The following is a 17,574-nucleotide window of genomic DNA, read 5'->3' on the forward strand; positions in this document are numbered from 1 at the left end:
ATTTTAAAGAAATGACACATAAATTTTTTTTAGAAAACTTAAGGTTTTTAACATTTATGCAAAATAAACAATTCAAAAGCTAGTGCAAAAATTACAAAATGTAAATGTAAACGCATTCTTGAAAAAGGAAGTGCGAGTAAAGGCTAATAACACAATTGCGTCGCTTTTTATATGCGAGCGAGAGCCTATAACTCAATAGGTGGTGAAACTCAAAATCTTATTTGCTTTCTACCGCTACGAAGATTGCATCTGGACAAAAAAATTTCCAGCTGATAATTTAACTAGCCTGGTGGTGAATATTGTACAGTCTGGCTTGATAGGACTTTTGCGATTCGATGTTATAAGATTTTGGTTTAGGAGTGGAAGGGTAAATAAAGTTCAACGAATCCAGAATGCTGCCGCCAGATTGGTTATTGGTCTAAGTAGACGTGATCATATTACAAAGTGGTTAGAGAATCTCCAGCACTTGTTACCGATCAAGGAACGGATTTAAAATAGTGCATCGTGGTTGCGTGCATGGTGCGGACGCAGACTATCTGAAAGTGGTTTTTTTGTAAGAGTACTAAAATAGATGGGGGACAGGCATTGCGTTTAGTTTTGTTATAAATGATGGTAATTTCTGCAACTAAAATTTAAATTTTGCAGCAGGTTGCTCTGCCTAAAATATGGAATGATTTTCTGACAAGACTGAAGTAGATTGTTTAAGTAAAAATTTTTGGACGAACGTTGAAAGGTTGTTTGTTCAACAAAACATTTAGTTTAACCACAGTTCAATCCTCTGAAGAATACCAATAGTATATATATTTAGAATATGCATATATAGGGAATCATTAATATTGAGCAGCCGACAATACTAGAAAATCAAACGGCAGAAATAATTTATAACTAATTGTGAGTAGCAGAGGTAAACAAGAGATCAAATTTTAACTCTACATACGTTTCACAAAATAATAAACGTTAGTGTTTTTACGACAGGTTAATATAGCATATTTACAAAATATAAATTGTGAAATTATATTTAACGTTAATTTGGATATATGAAAACACAACGAAAACATAATTAATACATTATAGCAAGATAAAAAAAATGTAGATCACAAGAAATTCAAATCATGCGTCATTATCCATGAATAAAACTTGTGTAGTCAAAGATCGTGAAATACGGGACACTTTTATATAGTATCAATCAATCAATCAATCAATCAATCAATCAATCAATCAATCAATCAATCAATCAATCAATCAATCAATCAATCAATCAATCAATCAATCAATCAATCAATCAATCAATCAATCAATCAATCAATCAATCAATCAATCAGTCAATCAATCAATCAATCAATCAATCATTCATTCGATCGATCGATCGATCGATCAATCAATCAATCAATCAATCAATCAATCAATCAATCAATCAATCAATCAATCAATCAGTCAGTCAATCAATCAATCAATCATTCATTCAATCAATCAATCGATCAATCAATCAATCGATCAATGATCCTCCTTTGTCCATCAGAGGACCGTCAAGGCCGATGGTGTACATCTAGGCATGCTTTTTACATTTCATTTTTTTCTTTTCAAAAACATTTCCATCTGTCTTCCCTCATTCTACAAATGTGTCCTAAAAATCCCAATTTTCTTTCTCTGACTGTCATATACACTTTTCTGTCTTCCATGTTGATTTCTGATGGTTTCGTCCTTTACTTTCTGCCTCCAACTAATTCCCAACAAGTTTCGTTAACACTTCATCTCAAATGCTTCCAACCTGTCTTTGTCTCTTTTCTTTATTGTCAATGTCTCACATGCATAGAGAAAGTTCGGAAAAACGCAAGATGCTATCATTCTCAACTTTGTTTTTATAGATATATTTCCACTTTTCCATATTTTCTTTAATGATACAAACATTCCATGGGCTATTGCTATCCTTCTGTCAATTTCTTTTGTGCAGTTGTTGTCACAGGTTATAAGACTGCCAAGATACACAAACTGGTCTACTTGTTCGAATTTTTCTGATTCTATCTGAACTTCCACATTGTTTCTGCCTTTCCCGTAATCATCACCTTCGTTTTGTCTTTGCTGAGATGCAACCCGTGATCTTTTCCACCAACATGTGTTAGTTCAATTAGTTTCTGTAGACCTTCTTCACTGGATTCTAGAAGATCAATATCGTCAGCAAACCTGAGATCTTTGACAGTTTTCCTTCCATATATGGAAAGCGATTGAAGCAGCATCTGTTTGAATAGGCCTTTGGCGGCCGTGCTGTGGGGATATAATATATCCATGGTGCTGACACTTGTTTATCCGGGCGCCTCTGACGCTATGCATAGGGCGCTCATAAATGACATTATTATTAATATTATTATTATTATTATTATATGGTATATGTAACGATAAAAAGGTGTTATTGTATACATAAATGGTTAAATGGTTAATAGAGTGAATAACAACATAGTTTTATAATAATAGTAACGCTATTTTATAATGTCATTGCAATGTCTTTGCATTGTAAATAAGATTTGTTGCGGTTTGTTGTACTGAGCGATAAAATGCTGTTTATAGTTTTCTAATCGTAATTCGTAGTTAGCAGGACCGTTACGAGGTTTGTTAAGCAAAGCAAGTTAAAGAAAATGTCTGCATCTTATGATGATTGCATCGTTAGATTGAGAGGTCTTCCATGGTCAGTCAGCAATGAGGAAATAATTAATTTTTTTGAAGGTTATTTTCTTTCCAGTTTTCCAGTAAAAAAGAACTGTCTTCTTTTTTAAGTTTCATATTAATTATTAAATCATATAGTTATTCATTTTATAGTACTTTTATTTTAGTATACTATTTTTTATGCTTTTATTAATTTATTTGCTTGAGATTTTCAAAATTTAATCTGATTCCAATTTTAATATTGTAAGTTATGTTTATATAAACTATAAAGTATATAGGAAAATTCTGAGGGAAAATTATTAGTATATTTTTCTTCTTACGATGGCAACAATGCAGTTAGTGTTTGTGAGATAAAGAGATAAATATAGAGTGAAAAATAAACTTAACTTAAATTGATAAGGAAAATATGCACTTTAAAAATTATAGTACATAAGAAGGTTAATAAAATTTGTAATGTGTTAGGTTAGTTAGGGTATTGATTCATTAAAGTTGGTGAAAACAAAATACTTTGTAATAAAATAAAGCAAAAATGTAAATGTTATTTCAGAAATGTAATTTTAAAAAAGTATACAACAATGATTTAGCATTGCAATTGTAGATGGAGAGTAAAATTTAGTTTTAAATTAAACTCTTTTGGACCAATAAAATTTTATTTCATATCAGTGGCCCTTCACAACTGACATTACTTCTAATATTATTTTCACTGTTATTATTTTATTACTGTTATTGTTGATGTTATTATTATTGTTACTACTACTATTATTATTATAGGCTGTTCATTGGCTGATATAAATCTGTTGTACAATAAAGATGGTCGACCCAGTGGGGAGGCGTTTGTAGAGTTGAGCACAACCGAGGACATGGACATTGCACTAAGCAAACATCGAGAGTACATGGGAAGGAGATACATTGATGGTTGGTTTGCCGGCTGGTTGTCAATCTAGAGTTTTGCTATCTTAATTTTTTTATGTTTTGGAGATTTTTTTCAACTCAATAATTCATTTCATATCAGCTTCATGTTATATCGCTGCAGTTTTAATATTTATTCAATTTGTATGTGTTGTTTGTGCTCGTGTTATGGCTTTATCATTTTCTTATTTTGTTTACAAACATCACAATGTATTTTGGGAATTTTAAAAGTTTTCCTGCCAGTGCTAATCATGTTGTTTAAAATGTTTCAGTCTTCTCAGCGACAAGAAATGAGATGGAATGGACTTTGAGAAAGAATGGTATGCCAAGGTTTGAAGAGAACCAGGATGCTGTTGTGAAACTCAGGGGCTTGCCTTACTCCTGTGATAAGGACACTCTTGTTAATTTTTTTGAAGGTCATTTTTAAATATCTTCACTTTTTTTCGCTTCGTTTTATCCTTTTAACCTTTGGAAGGGTGTATATAAAACCTTTAACATTTTTTCATTTGTTAAATATAGTGTTTTGAATATATTTGCTTTTTCTTATAGTTATGGCATACATTTATTTATTCTCCCGTGTTTCGTAGCTATGGGCTGATGGGATGTCTATTGAAAAATATTTACATTTTTTATGAGATTTTCTAAAATTGCAAAGAATTACTCAGTAAGTAAGCGTTATAAACATTACACATATGAATGAAATTTGGGAATATAAACTTGTGAAATCATTTGTGGGTTGCAGGGTTACCAATAACTCCAAACGGGATTTCGTTGATGACAGATCCTCACGGCAACGCTACTGGGGATGCTTATGTTCAATTCGCTAATCAGAAATTTGCTGATGTGGCGCTAAAAAAGCACAAAGAACGCATAGGCCACAGGTGGGGATGGGGATCGAAATTTTTATTCTTTCTGCAGTGTTTTGTTTTACGAGTTTTCTGTCTGGGTTTGTTTCATTTAGTGGGTTTTCTACTGTTTTGTTCAATTAATTATCTATCTACCTTTTTTGTCACTTGAGTTTTTAAAATTTGGGTTAACGAAATAAAATAATGCTGAAGCCTTAATTAAACTGTTTCAGTGATATGATAAATAATTGCCTTCCAGACTCAACCAATTGTTATAAACTTTGAAGACTACTGTTTACAAGTCCAAATGAATAATCACCGCCTGTTAAGCATTTCTCGTTTTTATTTTTTTTACACTATATTGGTTTTCATTGCCACAGTATTAAAAAGTAATTTATACAGTTCAACTCATACCGTTAAGAATCTATCAACTGTTTAACTATACGCATTAGTTATTAAATAATTTATTAATTAAAAATATTTAATTTATTACAAAAGTCAATTTTCTACATGAGATTTTTTTTTAAAAAACTTATATCAAGTGGCCAATTTTTTTTCTACTATTTGTTTAGTTAAAATTTGTGTTTTTAAAGATAATTAACCCATTTTACGTCTCTTCTACGCTTCAATATTTTGTTAAACTTTGTTTAATAAGTTGATTTCTGGCATCACTTTTTCAATTTTTTCATATAACTCTCAACGAAATTTTTTATTTTTGACAAAGTACAAAACGTTTAAATTTTGTTATCAAATTACAAAACATTCTACTTAAGATATATCTTCAAATTGATTTCAATAGAAATTGTAAATTAAACGCGGCTTGTTATTCTATGCTCTATAACGAAATCTAGTGGATATGTATTTATGTTTTTTAAATGTGGATATTATAAGGAAAATTTATTGGCTTGAATCAGAACTGGGATATAAATCAAATATTTGCTTTTGCTCTACAAATAAATGGAACTGCGGTTGAATCAGGTAGGAAAAAACAGTCGTTTTCATCGTCAAAAAATTTTTCAACTTTTTTCTTCATTTTGATGTAAGATAGTGAACTTTTTATAATCTTGTAGGTATATTGAAATATTCAGAAGTACGTTGTCGGAAGCACGTTCTGCCATTGCAGCAGCTCACAAGTCTCAGCAACAGGCAACATCTAGAAGGCCTGCTCCATACGATCGACCAACATCTGTTGCGTACCAGCGCAATAAAAAAGATAGATTAAGAGGGCCAGGTTAGATTAAGCTTTTCTTCTATTATTTTTTCAACTTTTCATTCTTGTTGGGCATTTGCCCTTTTACATAATTTTTTATTACAGTTACCAGGTAGAAATTATTCATAAGAATGTACAATATTAAGAAAAAATAGACACATAACTATTATGAAGCAAATAACAAAAACGTGTCTAAATAACTAAAAATCATTTCATGACTACAGTTTGAGGTCTTTTCAGTTTTCCTTATTTTTTGTGTTGCAATATTTATTTAACTTAATTATGTTTTGACATTTCACAGCTCGACAAAATGATGGCGATGACGACGATGATGATTTTTATTCTCGTTCAAGGTTTAAAGGCAACAGAGTAAGTAATTACATCAGTCAGACAGGTTATTCAATTCACATGAGGGGATTGCCTTTCAGTGCGACGGAAAGTGATGTTATGGAGGTGAGTTCTTCAGATTAAGATAATGATCAATTCGTTTTTCCTTATTTGTTGGAAAAGTTTTCAAGATTATTTCATTGAATAAATAATCCTGTTTACTTATTTTTTAACAGGTCATCATAATTTCACGCCAATTCTTTATTGTTGAATGTTTGTGCTAAATACATATAGACTTAAATAGGATAGATTTTTTTACTATTGCGCTTGAAACTTTGTAATAATTATTACCCCCTGGTAATTCCTAAATTTCATAAGTTTTTTGTTTATTTGTACGTACTTCTGTCTCGTTTGTCTTATAATTTTTCATATTTAAAAATTTGGCTTATTTGTTGCCGTCTAAATGATTGTACTGTACACTCGGTCACTTGGTCTCGACTACACTTGATCCTGCAGTTTACGCACATACACATCATTCTGCATACCCTTCATCCCAACTACACCTGGTCTTGCATACAATTAATCTCGTTATATTTCGTTCAGAATGTTACAACTATTGAATAATTTCACTTCAGTTATTATAACAGCTTAAATTTAAATGACTTTAAAATTAAATTTTGGATTTTCTGTTTTTCTTTTTTTTTGATATCCATTCATACATGTTTTCACGAACTGTTGTAATTTTTAAAATTTTGGCATTGCTCTTGCAGTGACTATGTTCAAATAGGGAGAGCCCTATTTGCTGTTTATTTTTTGTTGATAGATTAAGGAAATAGTTAAAAATTTGGGTTAGGTTAAGGATTGGTAATAATAATGGAAACATATTTTATTTTTTCACTGGTCAAAATAAGAAATGAAATGATGAAAAGAGATGTTCAATAAAATGAATTATAATAGAATATATTTAAAATGTGCGATCCTGCCATTCGCGATGACAATGGCACGTGCACTGGAGTTAGAACTATATTTAATTACCATTATGCATTGTTTCTGTCCCAATAAATAGCATACGACGAGATAATAGCAGTGTTTATTAACTTTACATCAAAGCAATGCAGACATAAAATTTTAAATAAATATAAACTTGAGTTATTATAGAAGACAATTGGAGATAATTCTAATGTATTAACTATTATAGTGCAGTTTATGTAGTCACTATATAGATGTGATTTTAGACTGATGTATTTTAGACGTTCGCATTGTATAGTTCTGGCACCTATTTTGCTACCCCGCAGCAGAATGGCAATGTCGGGACGTAACGTGGTAAATAACTGTGACATTGGACGATTTTAATTATAATATTAATTATTATTATTAAAAAATTCTCAATATAATAAAAAAGTCAATAGTTGTTGACAACAATAAACAATACCGAAATTCGGGATTAAGCGAAGTTGAGACCAAGTGACCAGGGTTAAGTGTAACTGATAGAGCTTTCATTTTATTGTGTATGTTTAATTTCAGGTGTCTGGTTATAAGCATCTATATTTATGTTCACTCGTTTCACTATTGATCAATTAATCAATCTTCGTTTAGCGTCCAGAGACCCAGTTTCCCGAGGTAGGACGTTATTTTCTTTGTCATAAACTTTTTGCGCCAAATTAGACGATCAGTTGTATCCATTTCATTTAAATTTAGAGCTTTCATGTCTTGCTCGATTGTTTGCGACCAGGACTTCTTTGGGCGGCCTTTGGGACGTGTGCCAGGTACTTTAACATCTGCAAAAGAAGTTATGGCACTGTTTCCATTTCGTTTAACATGACCAACCACCGCAGACGGTGTTGCCGGCATTCGTCCTTTATATCATCTAAACCAGCACGACACACGATTTCGGTAGATTTGATGTGGTCCTTCAGACTAATTCGTTGCATCCATCGGAGCATTTTCATGTCGGTTCGTTGAAGTTGTTCCAATTTGGTTGTCATTGGCCATGTTTCTGCACCATATAACAACGCCGGACATATCACAGATTTATAAAGTCTTGATCGTAGTGGTAGTGGGATATCACGCCGCATCAATATAGAGGCAAGGAGATGCCATTTATTTCAGGCTGCACGTAAGCGTGCTCGAACGGCAGCTTCAGCTGTTTCAGTACAATCCAGAAATCTCCTAGATATTGAAACGATGTGACTTTCTCTATCTTGGTCTTAGTATTCGTCACAAGTCGAACAAGATATTCTGGAATGAGTTATCGACGTAGACACCACCTAATTGCTTCACGGGGAACTTGATCAAATGCTTTTTCAAGGTCTACAAAAATGTGTGATAGTTGTTGATGCTTTTTGAGGTACTTCTCTTGCAGTTGCCGAAGGATGTGAATTGCATCCATTGTTGATTTCTCCGCTAGGAAACCAAATTGATTATTCCGATTGTGATGCACGACGTTAATTTTCTCTCAATGATTTTCTCGACAATTTTTATGGATTGTTCTAACAGACGTATACCCCGATGTGATGAACAGTTCAATGGATCACTTTTGCCTTTGTATAGCGGGACTTTCATGCTATAGTTCCATTCAGTCGGCATTGAGCAATTTCTCCACACTTCACGGCAAAGTTGTTTGGATACCTGCAGTGCCAGATGCTTTGATAATGTCATTTGTGAATCCAGAGGGCCCTGCTGCCTTTCCATCTTTCATAGCTTTCAGAGCTTCTGTAAGCTCCTCTACTGTGATGTCTGGAATCGGACCTTCGATGGGTGGAGCGTCAAAGTTGACATTGATGGGATTTGTTTCATTTAACAGACGGTTAAAATATTCTCTCCACTGTAGCTTGATCTCATCTTGTTCAAGAACCATCTCATTTTTGTCGTTTTTGATACATGAGGCACCAACTATATCTTTTTCGTACGCTTTGCTTGTTTTGCTACACGATACAGAGATTTCATTTGTTCACCTTTGCTTTTAGTGAGCCACTCTCTGCACTGATCTGTCCGAGCCAGTGCGACTTGACGTCTTGCATAGTTGTTCTTCTCACGGAAAATTTTATGGTCGTCAACAGACTTTGATTTTTGCCATTGCTTGTATGCAGCTTTCTTTTCAGCTATTGCATTTTGTACACTGTCATTCCACCACCAAGTGTCCCGTTCATGCTGGCGTTTTGTACCAGTTTTTTCACAAACTGTAGTTGCAGCGTTTATCAAAACGGTTTTGTATGTACTCCAATCTGTACTGGCTTGCGATTGGTGGTCTAACTATGTGGCAACGATCAGTTGAAATTTTCCTCGATGAATATTGCTTTTCAGCTTCCACGTTTTGATTCTCCGAGGCATTTGTTTAGACTTACGTTGTGACAGTTTGACAACCAGGTCTGCCACAAGGAGTCTATGTTGGGCGACACATGATTTGCCAGGTAAATAAACCCGTGACTTTCAGCAAACTCAAGGATGCGGTTGCCATCTTCATTCCGTTCTCCACAGCCAAAACCGCCATGTACGTTGTCAAACCCATCTGTTTTCTTTTCAACGTGGCCATTGAGATCGTTTCCAATCAGGATTGTTTCAGATTTTGGTATTTTTGAGATGGTGTCTGAGAACGCAGCCCAGAAGTCATTTTTCATCTCTTCTGATTCGGCTGTCTGTGGTGCGTATGCAGAAAAAATAGTCATTGTTTGCTTTTCTAGGCGAAGCTTGACCCACATGAGACGTGAATTAATTCTTTTAATATCCAGTACTTCTTGGGCTAGCGGTTCTTTGACAAAAATTCCAACACCATTTTTGGACGTCTTTTGACCATTCCAGAATAGTTTATATTTTTCTTTGTCTGAGTTGATGTGGCAGACACCATTCGATTTCCATCGGGTCTCCTGAAGGCAGCAGATGTCAATCCTTCTGCGCTCGAGCATTTCTGCAATTTCCATGCTGCGACCAGTCAGTGATCCAACATTGAGTGTTCCAAGTCTAAGTACTCGTTTCACTATTGGTTGAGGATATAAATATTTTTTTAAATAAAAGTTTATCTTTCTATAGACTTGACTAATTTTGAGACCGATTTTTTTTCTGCATGAATACTTTTTGAGGTTTATTATTATATTTATTTCCAGTTTTTCTACCCAACAACTCCTGTGAATATTGAGATTGAATTGAATCAAGATGGCCGTCCCTCAGGAAATGCCAACGCAGACTTCATGAATAAATATGATGCGGACCAAGCAATGAAAAAAGACAGACAGTCTATCAGTATGTATTTATTTTTCATACATATGCAAATTTTCACCATATTATAATTTGATTTTGATTTATAATTATTTAAAATATAATATTATGCTTATAAATGTAAAACTATCTATTCAGTAATAAATCATCCTCGTTCGAGGGATTTTTACATACACTATTACTAATTCACTATCGTCTGTTGACTTCATATATCTGAAAACCTTTGCACCCACTTTGTTTTGTTTCTTCTGCGTTACGTTTTTTGTAAAGAAACTCTTAAGCCTTCATCATTGTTCGTACGTCTCTTTGTATGTTTCGTAAACTTCGTCCAAACACATTTGCCGTAAACACAACACAAGTTTACCACTCTTTTACGGGACTTTTGTTTTATTCAAATTTATAATTTGACTTTTTATTGTGATTATAGTAATTGTTTTAGTATTTTCTTCATCTACTCTTTGCTTTCTGCTATTATTACCTACACTTTTTTCAACACACTTTCCGATGTAACTGACTACTACTCATTTTTCTCTAACTCTATTAAATAACAGACTTTGCCAAACTTTGACGCATTCAGTCAGAAAAACAAACCAATTTTTCTACTTTTTATCTTTGGTGCTCTTTTATTTGTATAAATAAATGTAGTCAACAAAATACCGGCTTTACTATAATATTACGTCAACTGTCTTACCCTCTACTAAAAAAAGTATAAGACCATACATTATCTCACTATCTTTTACATTCTTCACTAATTTTCTCACCCGTTTTAAAAATTTGTCCGAATATAAAGACGCTTTAAAGACGCATCCTGCTTCGTTTCTTTTTTCTTTACGAGTTCAAAGCGCCTAGCTTATTCCTAATACTTCAGTATTTTTTTTCTAAATAACATGTTATCTCCTTGCCATTTTTTATTTAACCTTGCATAAATCTTGTAAAATTTAATCTTTGTAAATGTAATCTTTAATCTTTGTAAATTCAACTACGTTAAATTCAAATTTAATCTTTGTAAATTCAACTACGTCTGTTTTTTACTTCAGACTTCTTATATATAGACTACGATTTCATATTCTATACAATTTGATTTCATCTCTTTTATTTAACCTACTTCTTTTTGTCTTCACAATCATTTCATTTATCTGTGATTGGCATATTTAAAGTCGATTGACAGATGAATCCTGCAGCAGCAGACAAGATATTCTAGTCATCCCACTTTCCATTTGAACTTTTTCTTTAAAAATTAATACTATCTCTATTTCTTCAATATCCAAGTTATAAAATACCCATAAGAGGCTGCCTGCCATGTTTATGAAAAGGAACCTTGAATAAATGGATAATCTCGTAATTTGCCAGTTATAGAGTAATTTTAAACGATAATAACGTATAGAGTCAACATAAAACTAATTAATTCGTGTATGACACTAAAACATTTTAAATTTATATTTTATTCAATGACATTTAAAAATTGTATGTTTACAGAACATAGGTACATCGAGTTATTTTACACTGGTAAGATGAACCGGGGAGAGGGAGACGATGTTGCTAGTAACTGGAAATCGTTTTAAATGAAACGCTTACTTTTTATTTACATTTTTGACTGTTGTTAATAAAAAACGTTAAATTGATCAATTCTTTGAACACGTCATGGTATAAGTTTTATTGTCTAAACGGTTTTTTTACCACAACACAAATTCAAGCTTTGGATTTATTATAACAGCTGATGCATGGGATGACATAAAACTGCATCCACGCTGCCTTGCGTGCTTTTGAGCAAAAGGCTAGGCCCACCGCTTATAACTGGTGGTTGTCGTCAGGATGGGTGTCCGGATGTAAAAACTTTTCGCAAAATAATTCCTATGTCATCACAAAGAAAAACAACGGGGTGCCAAGAATCCCTGCGAAGTATGCAATAGCGGAGGAATGTTGCAGAAGAATTCAAAATAGCCCCTTTATGGCACTTAGACTTAGAACGCTCAATGTTGGATCACTGACTGGCTGCAGCATGGAAATCGCAGAAATGCTCGAACGTAGAAGGTCCAATGAAGTCGCAAACAATCGAGCAAGACATGAAAGCTCTAAATTTAAATGAAATGGATACAACTGATCGTCTAATCTGACGCAAAAAGTTGATGGCAAAGAAAACAACGTCCTACCTCGGGAAACTGGGTCCCTGGACGTGTTTGCGTGCTCGTTTGAGTTTACCAGTACCTAGAACAAAAGCTTAGATATTTAATATTCGAATAGTCGTTATATTAAAAAAACGGCGTAAGTAACGAGTTTTAAAATGTTGCACAGGCAGTAATAATACGTGAGCAAAGATTTCAACGGGCGTGATGAAATAGAACGTTAAATATGTGTGATTACAATCGTCGATAGTCGGGGGAAGTTGAGAATATCCCATTATGTTTTATATATCAAGTCAACAAAGTTGGGCTTAGAATAGTGTTAACAGCGTAAGAGTGGCTAACAGTAAAAAAAACACTGAGTTAAAATAACTGGGAATGTTTTGTTAGGTTTTAACGCGGAACCCCAACCCCGCCATATATAATTGTTTGAAAATTTGAAGCATTCCACTCGAAGAAAGAATGAATAATTCTTCTTTTCGTACATGCCAGGCTCAATCCTGGATAAAGTGAACAGGGCGAGTTGAAGTAAGGGTGGGATCTTTACCTGATAGGTTTATGGAATCAAAACTGGCATGAATTTTCACAACAAAAATGTGCGTGATCATGCGTAAAGGCTTACCCTGGAACTTTCGTCGACAAATCTTGAAACCAACTAAGGGCGGTTCTGCCTCCCAGGGTTAAGAGCCTATAAACGTAGGTTAAGAGCCTATAAACGTAGGTTAAGAGCCTATAAACGTAGGTTAAGAGCCTATAAACGTAGGTTAAGAGCCTATAAACGTAGGTTAAGAGCCTATAAACGTAGGTTAAGAGCCTATAAACGTAGGTTAAGAGCCTGTAAACGTACTTATACATACATACATGTGAATGCATAGACACGTGCGCAGCGCACAGCCGTGTATCCATTTTATCAAAAACGTTTTATAGGGCCAACTCCAAAGCTGTTCTATACTAAATATCTAATCAAACGGTAATCCTTGATTGTCCGTTTATGATCTCATACGTTTTATAGCCAGCGTTTGTCGAGCGGCAGGTTGAATTTTTCTGCGGCATCCAATTACTTTCCGTTACCGCAAACACTTATTAAACTTATGTCACGAACAAACGAAAATAACTGACGTTTTAATGTATATGTGATAAATGAATTAAATGCGTCAAAAACACATTACAGTTCAAAAATAAAATCTTCAAAGTAATGATTTATCCCTTTATGTCAAAGTACAATGTGATAAGAACAAAAAAAACTTACTTCTCAAACAAATATGTATGAATTAAAAGAATTCAAGTGTAAAAAAACGTAGTAAAGGCACAGCAGTTTGACTAAATAGAAGATTTCATTCCCAGCTTTCCTCAACACCAAAATCACCTGAAGGTGCTTCAAAATTGTTGGATGGAAAAATTGATTGTTCCTTTGTACTATCTGCTATTTGAATATTTCCATTTTTTCTAAGATCGACTCGTTCCTCTGATTGCCCTTCAAAGCCCCCAAGGCCAGAAGATAAGCCAGACTGTTCTTCAAGCCAATGTGGAACTTCTTGAGAGGCCTGGTCGAATTAATGGCAATTAAGTGTAATGCACTTAAAAAAATTAACACTAATTTTAAATGACTGCGAAATAAGTACAAACTTCGGAAAGAATTTTTACAAGAGGTCTAGCAAGCTGTGAATCATTGGATGGATTGAAAAAACTAGTTGCCTGACCAATGTTGCCACATCTACCAGTTCTACCAATCCTATGTACATACTCATCTATGCTGGCAGGTAGATCATAGTTGATAACGTGATTTACACCTGGTATATCTAAGCCTCGAGATGCAACGGATGTAGCCACTAAAATTGGAGTTTTTCCAGATTTAAAATATGCTAGAGCTTCTTCTCTTTCCCTCTGTTCTCTATCTCTGTAATATTCGTAAGAAACAATTGACTAGCATTGGCTCAAAAAAAATCAATGGTGAAAAAAAATAAAATTGTTTCAAAGCTAATAAAAATAAAAGAAAACCATAATCACTTCATTATATCATAATGACAATTTTTAAATACCAATCTTTTGGCAATATTTTTAGTAGTTAAAATCAAAAGAAAGACGGGAATCACGTGTGATTAAGCAAAAATCTGCCTACCCGTGTATGCTTGTGGCTGGTAAGTTATGCTGGCAAAGGACTAAAGCGAGAAAATCCGTCATTTTTTTCTTCTCTACGAATATCAAAGTACGTTCCTCACCTGATGAACATTTGATGAATAAAGGGAGTTCTTGTTTAATCACGAGCAATTGCATGAAATAAAATACCGAACTAATACTATTTTTTAAAACAGAGAATATTTAATAAATGGTAACTAATAATTAAAATACCCACTATTTTGGTTTTTCAGAATACTCAAAAGTTTTTCTTGTTTCTCTTTGTTTTCTACCAATTCAATATTTTGAATAATGTCTTGATTTGCACCTCCTACCATGCCTACTGTGATAAAAATGTAGTCATTAAGAAGTTGATGAGCAATTTGTTGGATCTCAGAAGGAAACGTGGCGCTGAACATCAATGTTTGCCTGTTGAATTTATCAGGCATGCCCATCCTACAGCAAATTTTTGTGATATCGTCTTTGAAGCCCATGTCCAACATTCTGTCTGCCTCGTCCAGAACCAAGTATTTTACTTTAGACAGCCCAATCTATATATTTTCAAAAAAAAACATCATGAAATCAAAATTTATTGCTTACCAAAACAAACTTAATTGATTAATGCCAACAATTCTATAGAATTCATACAATACTGTATGTATATATATATATATATATATATATATATATATATATATATATATATATATATATATATATATACATAGTAATATGTATTAATTTGAAAAAGGCATTATCTGAATGAACATGTAGAGTTTTCAGTCAATCTTCAATGCATCCAGCATTTTAATAAAAGAATTATTTACTGCTAAGGTGTAATTATTTACAAGTGACAATTTTGTAATTATTAATCAGTATGAAAAATGTATAACCTTTTCTCTATTTATAAAGTCAATAAGTCTTCCAGGGGTGGCGATGACAATGTGAGCTCCCTTTTCTATTTCGTGCAACTGATGAGAAACTGAAACACCCCCATACACAACCACAGGTCTGATCCTCGTGTTCAATGAAAATTTGTAAGCCTCTTTGTATATCTGTGCAACCAGTTCTCTGGTTGGACCGATTACGATGGCTTGTGGTTCTTGCAATTCAGTGAAGGGACTTCCTTCTATGCCCCTTTCCAACATACCCGTCAACACAGGAAGCAGGAAACCAGCCTGTAATTTGAATATTGAACGAATATTTATATGATCAAACAGAGAAAGGAATGTGACCATGTAAATATTTCTTCAATATTATGCCTTGAAAATGCTGGAACATGTTGTTGACCAAACATATAATTTAGAAAAAATATTTTGTCTCTAAAAATAAAAAAATATATTGAACTTTTTATTTCACCCACATTACATTTACACAAATGCTTCAAATTTATTTACTATTTTAAAACGGACATTACATAAATAATTTTTTTTAAGTAAATTTCTGCATTCCATTACAACAAATGTTATTATAGCAATATTCTTAAAATTGCATTACAAATTTCTGCATTGTCAAACAAGGCCAGACATGCTAAACAAACAAAAATTCAAATACTATTTTAAAACGGACATTACATAAATAATTTTTTTTAAGTAAATTTCTGCATTCCATTACAACAAATGTTATTATAGCAATATTCTTAAAATTGCATTACAAATTTCTGCATTGTCAAACAAGGCCAGACATGCTAAACAAACAAAAATTCAAATAAATTTTATGGTTTTGAACTTATAAAAACATTAAACTTTCAATGCAGTGAAAGTCATAATTCAAGTATTATATTGCAAAGGATATAAATAATTCAATTTCTCATTTAAAGCTTTTATTCCGTTGTTAATTTGTGTTGGACGATAAAAATGTAACATTAAAGAAGTTTACTGTTTTTCCAGAACCAGTCTGAGCACATGCCATGAGATCGCGACCAAGAAGAATTGTTGGAATGGACCACTTTTGGATTGGTGTTGGTCGGTCGTATTTGGCCTTGACTACATTCGATTTGAGGGTTGCATGAATTGCACAGTCTTCAAAGCTGCAGATTAATATACATTATATTAGCACAAAACACTCCACCATCAATTTAGAAAATATCACTTAATACTATTTAAAAATAAAAAACTGCTGGTTTTAAAACTATTATTTGATAATCTCTCATTAAAAAATAACGTAAACATGGGTTAGAACCACTTCTTCTTTGATGCCCGTCAAACTACTTTTTATTCTAGAAGATAGTTCAATATTAAACAAAAAATTTAAAAAAACAAAAATTTTGACGTCCATTAGTAAGAACAAAGTTATTGGGAACCGGCAGCTACTTATTATCTTTCTACAAATGCTTTAAAAATATTCGATTAGCATATTACACTGTTTAAACAGGAACAAAGAAAAACCTAGATATTGGATTTTGAGGTGGATTTTGTCCGGTGCAATCAACAGGTATATCTTCATATTTATCAAAGTTGATGCCCTTGCAAATGGATTCAAACATTTGATTTTCGTCTAATGTTTGTTCGGGAGGCACATACGTCGTTGGAGGCTTCTTCCCATCAACCCCTGCATTGTTAGCTAACAAAAAATGAGTACGCATTAAAGTTGCCATTAACTATTGAATGACATAATCAATCAGCTTAGCATGAAAGGATTTACGATGTTGAGCCTGGTATACATCTGACGCGGTTTTAAAGACTTTCAAGCTATTAGAGAAACTTTGAAAGAAGAAAATTAGAATTGGTTTATAGAATCTTGAGCCATAATTGTGTAAGAGACAGGACAGAGTGGTCAGTCCAGTGGGAAGGTTCATAAAAAAACCAGAATGACGCAATAGTTAGATAAATGCATGGGACAAAACGTTTTGGTGAGTGATGATGCATGGATAAACCAGTTTGACTAGAGGTAGAGATGCATGGACATGCAAACTGAACTTAAGGTGTGATGGGTTGATTATTTAAAGATTTGTAATATACTTCAGCATATACCAAACAAATAAGGTAAATGAAAATGTTCTGCATCACCATGATCACTACAATAAATGATGTGCTTACAAGTGAAATGAAAATTCATACAGAATTTTTATGGATAAGCACACAAAATATAAATTTGAGAAGGTGCCTAGAAGATGAAGAAACAGGAAAATAAATATTTAAAAAAGAAAGTATAAAATGGAGAATTATAATGCATGTTC

The 17,574-nt window shown here is 33.2% G+C and overlaps 2 protein-coding genes across 2 annotated transcripts; one reads left to right on the forward strand and one right to left on the reverse strand.

Annotated features, from left to right (window-relative positions):
* The first annotated feature begins 2,527 nt into the window (after positions 1 to 2,527).
* HELRODRAFT_189810 (hypothetical protein) lies at positions 2,528 to 11,811 on the forward strand. Its single transcript, XM_009032337.1, has 8 exons — positions 2,528 to 2,718; positions 3,430 to 3,573; positions 3,840 to 3,983; positions 4,310 to 4,448; positions 5,483 to 5,643; positions 5,924 to 6,075; positions 10,050 to 10,185; positions 11,638 to 11,811. The coding sequence occupies exons 1-8, from the start codon at positions 2,631 to 2,633 to the stop codon at positions 11,721 to 11,723; spliced, it is 1,050 nt and encodes a 349-aa protein (XP_009030585.1). The 5' UTR covers positions 2,528 to 2,630; the 3' UTR covers positions 11,724 to 11,811.
* A 1,637-nt stretch (positions 11,812 to 13,448) lies between these two features.
* On the reverse strand, positions 13,449 to 16,980 carry HELRODRAFT_108526 (hypothetical protein; the record flags this gene model as incomplete). The annotated part of the gene is made up of 7 exons (XM_009032338.1): positions 13,449 to 13,825; positions 13,908 to 14,178; positions 14,401 to 14,500; positions 14,635 to 14,947; positions 15,290 to 15,574; positions 16,275 to 16,425; positions 16,784 to 16,980. 7 exons carry the CDS (start codon positions 16,978 to 16,980, stop codon positions 13,616 to 13,618), a joined length of 1,527 nt encoding a protein of 508 aa, XP_009030586.1. The 3' UTR covers positions 13,449 to 13,615.
* Positions 16,981 to 17,574: the final 594 nt, after the last annotated feature.

The sequence above is a fragment of the Helobdella robusta genome, assembly GCF_000326865.2.
Source record: "Helobdella robusta unplaced genomic scaffold HELROscaffold_8, whole genome shotgun sequence".
In the NCBI taxonomy this organism is placed as follows: domain Eukaryota; kingdom Metazoa; phylum Annelida; class Clitellata; order Rhynchobdellida; family Glossiphoniidae; genus Helobdella; species Helobdella robusta.

Bases quoted from the DNA above. Each gene is read 5' to 3' on its own strand.
- HELRODRAFT_189810 (XM_009032337.1), top strand. From the start codon at position 2,631: ATGTCTGCATCTTATGATGATTGCATCGTTAGATTGAGAGGTCTTCCA. The intron at 2,719-3,429 runs GTTATTTTCTTT...TTATTATTATAG, and splicing joins AATAATTAATTTTTTTGAAG to GCTGTTCATTGGCTGATATA. The intron at 10,186-11,637 runs GTATGTATTTAT...GTATGTTTACAG, and splicing joins AAAAGACAGACAGTCTATCA to AACATAGGTACATCGAGTTA.